The 2,913-nt window shown below is 45.8% G+C and overlaps 2 protein-coding genes across 2 annotated transcripts in view; one reads left to right on the plus strand and one right to left on the minus strand.

Moving 5' to 3' along the window:
• Positions 1-1,692, minus strand: part of T265_04733 (hypothetical protein) — a gene marked incomplete at both ends in the record, with an annotated part of 4,782 nt that extends 3,090 nt beyond the window's left edge. The window contains one exon of the mRNA XM_009169546.1: positions 1,601-1,692. Within this exon, the coding sequence (XP_009167810.1) occupies positions 1,601-1,692 (92 nt within the window). The remainder of the gene's footprint in view (positions 1-1,600) is intronic.
• Positions 1-2,595, plus strand: part of T265_13580 (hypothetical protein) — a gene marked incomplete at both ends in the record, with an annotated part of 28,834 nt that extends 26,239 nt beyond the window's left edge. Inside the window, one exon of the mRNA XM_009169573.1 lies at positions 2,348-2,595. Within this exon, the coding sequence (XP_009167837.1) occupies positions 2,348-2,595 (248 nt within the window). The remainder of the gene's footprint in view (positions 1-2,347) is intronic.
• Positions 2,596-2,913: the final 318 nt, after the last annotated feature.

The following is a 2,913-nucleotide window of genomic DNA, read 5'->3' on the forward strand; positions in this document are numbered from 1 at the left end:
ACTGAGAGCACACCATCCAAAGGAGGCCTTTATCATCCTCGGTCATCTTCTATAGACACTTGGTGTGCATGTGAAAACAGTGAGTATGACCTCCTAACATCAATGGGGAAAGGTGGGAAACCGACTTTCCGCATCGTGTGACAAGTTCAAACGGGTGTCAAACATTCTCTTGACCTAGCCTAACTGAATACCTTGTAAAAAAAAGGTTTTTCGGAAGTGACCCACACATTTGCGGCATCGCGCATGCGAACGCAGCGTGGCTGCAAAAAAGAGTTCAGGGAACCGTTTACATGGCACTTACGACCCTGTAGCTAAAGTCTGTTCACTTTATGCTGGGCCGACAAGTGAAGATCACATCCATGGTCGTTAGCTTATTTGCTGAGCTGGGCAATTTGTTTGCAAACGTTTCATCACCAATCGATGTGACATCATCAGTGCGTAGTTGTGCGTACCGGTGGGTTAGTGGTTGTCGATTGGTGATAAAACATTTACAACCAAATTATTCAGCTCAGCGAACAAGCCAACGACCATCTACGCTACATGAGCTACCGACATTCCCCTCTATAGAAAACACAAACTACTGCAAACGCCTTTCGATGTAACCGCATTGGATTTTTCGTTTTGGCTGAAAATTGTAGCTACTACTCAGCTTGCCCTATCCATCCCCAATGGTAATGCCACTTCATCGGGAATGATCCCCCTCAAGGTCATCTAAGCATACTGCAAGCCTACACAAGCAGAATAAGCGATTCTCCTGGGTTGACTGGTCAGCTTTTTATAATTAATTATATGTAGAACCGACTGATTAATGAAGCGGCATCCATGAGGAAGCTTGACTTCAAACATAAACAGCTCTTCATGCAGGTGGTGCTTTCATCTGAGCGAACACCCAGGAATCAATAATGGATGTATTCCAATAGCTGGCGCTTCAGTAGCTCATGGAAAGATTTTCTGATGATCACTGAACAGCAGGTGAACATGTTCGTACATGGACTACACCACATGGAGCCACCTCCACACTCCGTTGTCCTTGAACGTGCACGGCAGTGAGCATGGTTTTGGCTCCACTTGTACGAGCATGTGTTCAAATGACTTCTGGGTAGCTTGGCCAATTCTGTTTATTCCGACTGACGATAACCTGCCTGCCCGGCAGTCTGGTCTGAGGGAGCCACTGAAACTTAAAGCTTTCTGGATGAACATGTTGCTCGTGTGACCAGGTTTACAGCAAGGGTAGTTAAACTAAATGCCACTCGTAATACACTCATGTACACACCAATTTGGTTTTCAAGGGAGATTCACAGAGAATTAGATCTCTTCTTTATGATGTCTTTCTTGCTACACCAGGCTGCCTCTTATTTCAGTTGGCACGATATTGGAGATATCGCAATACATAGTGCAGACGTACTACACTACTCATAAAGTTGATGCAGACGAGTTTTCAGCAACCTTAAGAGTAGTGTGTAAACCTTACAACATTAGGTGTTATGATGATAAACCGCGCCGATTTCTTTGAATTGATGGTAGTTTGGCTACAATCGCGTGGATGTAACTGAATTCCGACCATATAGTCTTTACGACTAGAAATTTGGAGCAGTCTAACCTAACAGTTTCGAGGTTACTCTCTGTTCCATGAGAAGCACTCGTTTGTGTCGGATCTTGACTGGCTAACGGATTCACAGCACCGTCATCCATTACCACAAACAAAAGAATGAGCCATCCAGTGCCTTCTCCGAATTGGATCGATAGGCAATATACCATGACGGAGTAGAGGCTCGGATGATTCTTGAGGAGTTGTCTGACTGAAGGAATAGAGTAGGATAAAGTAATGACTAGGGGGATCCTGTACAATGCATTTATGTCACCGTGATGGTTGAAGAAGGGTCTCTGTGTTAGCGACTCATGAACAGAAGAAATTAGGGTACCGTAAATGACATAATGGTGGTCTCCAATTTCAGTTTTCGCATCGACCTTGCCGCACATGGCTAATGCTTTCTTTGGTTACAAAAGGGAGATGTCTTGTTTTACGAAATGTATGAGAAGCGTCGTCTTTTGAACAGGTGCGCTGCGCCAGATTTCTGTATGTTCTTGTCTTCCCCAGTCCTTTTAGATTATACTCAGGATGTTGGAGAGCACAAACCAAATTACTGCTTTAACAGAAATTGTCTTGGTTTTTACGGATGGTTCAATTCCGCTAGAAATGGAGGATCACATTTTTTACAGCATTTAAGCAGATTCCTTGTTATTTGCGATAAACTGAATCTGTGCTTCATTATTACCGAACACTTGTTCGAATACTTCGAACAACAACTGTCGTGGCCGCCAGCCGACACTCATCTAGGGCCTACAGGTGAAGTAGAACCCTGGACGGTGAACGTGGAACCACCTACGGCCTCAGAGGTTTACGATTGCATATGTTCTCTCAAGCGCCACCGAGCTCCCGGTCCGGATGACCTTCCACCCGCACTGTTCAAAGACGGGGGTGAAGTCCTCAGCCAGCGCTTGTCCGATCTGTTTGCTTGCATTTGGGAAACGGAGTCTGTCCCAGACAACTGGGGAGAATCGGTGATAGTGCCCATTTCCAAAAAAAGGGCGCGCGGTGAGTGTGGTAACCACAGGGGGATCAGCTGGACCCCGGTTGTAACGAGACTGTTGGCGTCAATTTTGCTTCGTCGCCTTAGGATGGCTCGTAAGACACTGACACGAGAGCAGAAAACGGGATTCTGGCCTGGTGGGGGTTGTGTTGACCAAATCTTCACACTGCGTCAGATGCTAGAACAACGCCATACGTATAAGCGACCCACGATTCTAGTATTCCTGGATTTCTGAGGCTCATTCGAATCGGTTGACCGGTCTGTTCTTCTTGAGACCCTTGCTCACCACGGAATGCCCCAGAAGTTTGTAAACATCATACGT

This window comes from Opisthorchis viverrini (genome assembly GCF_000715545.1).
Source record: "Opisthorchis viverrini unplaced genomic scaffold opera_v5_79, whole genome shotgun sequence".
In the NCBI taxonomy this organism is placed as follows: Eukaryota; Metazoa; Platyhelminthes; class Trematoda; order Opisthorchiida; family Opisthorchiidae; genus Opisthorchis; species Opisthorchis viverrini.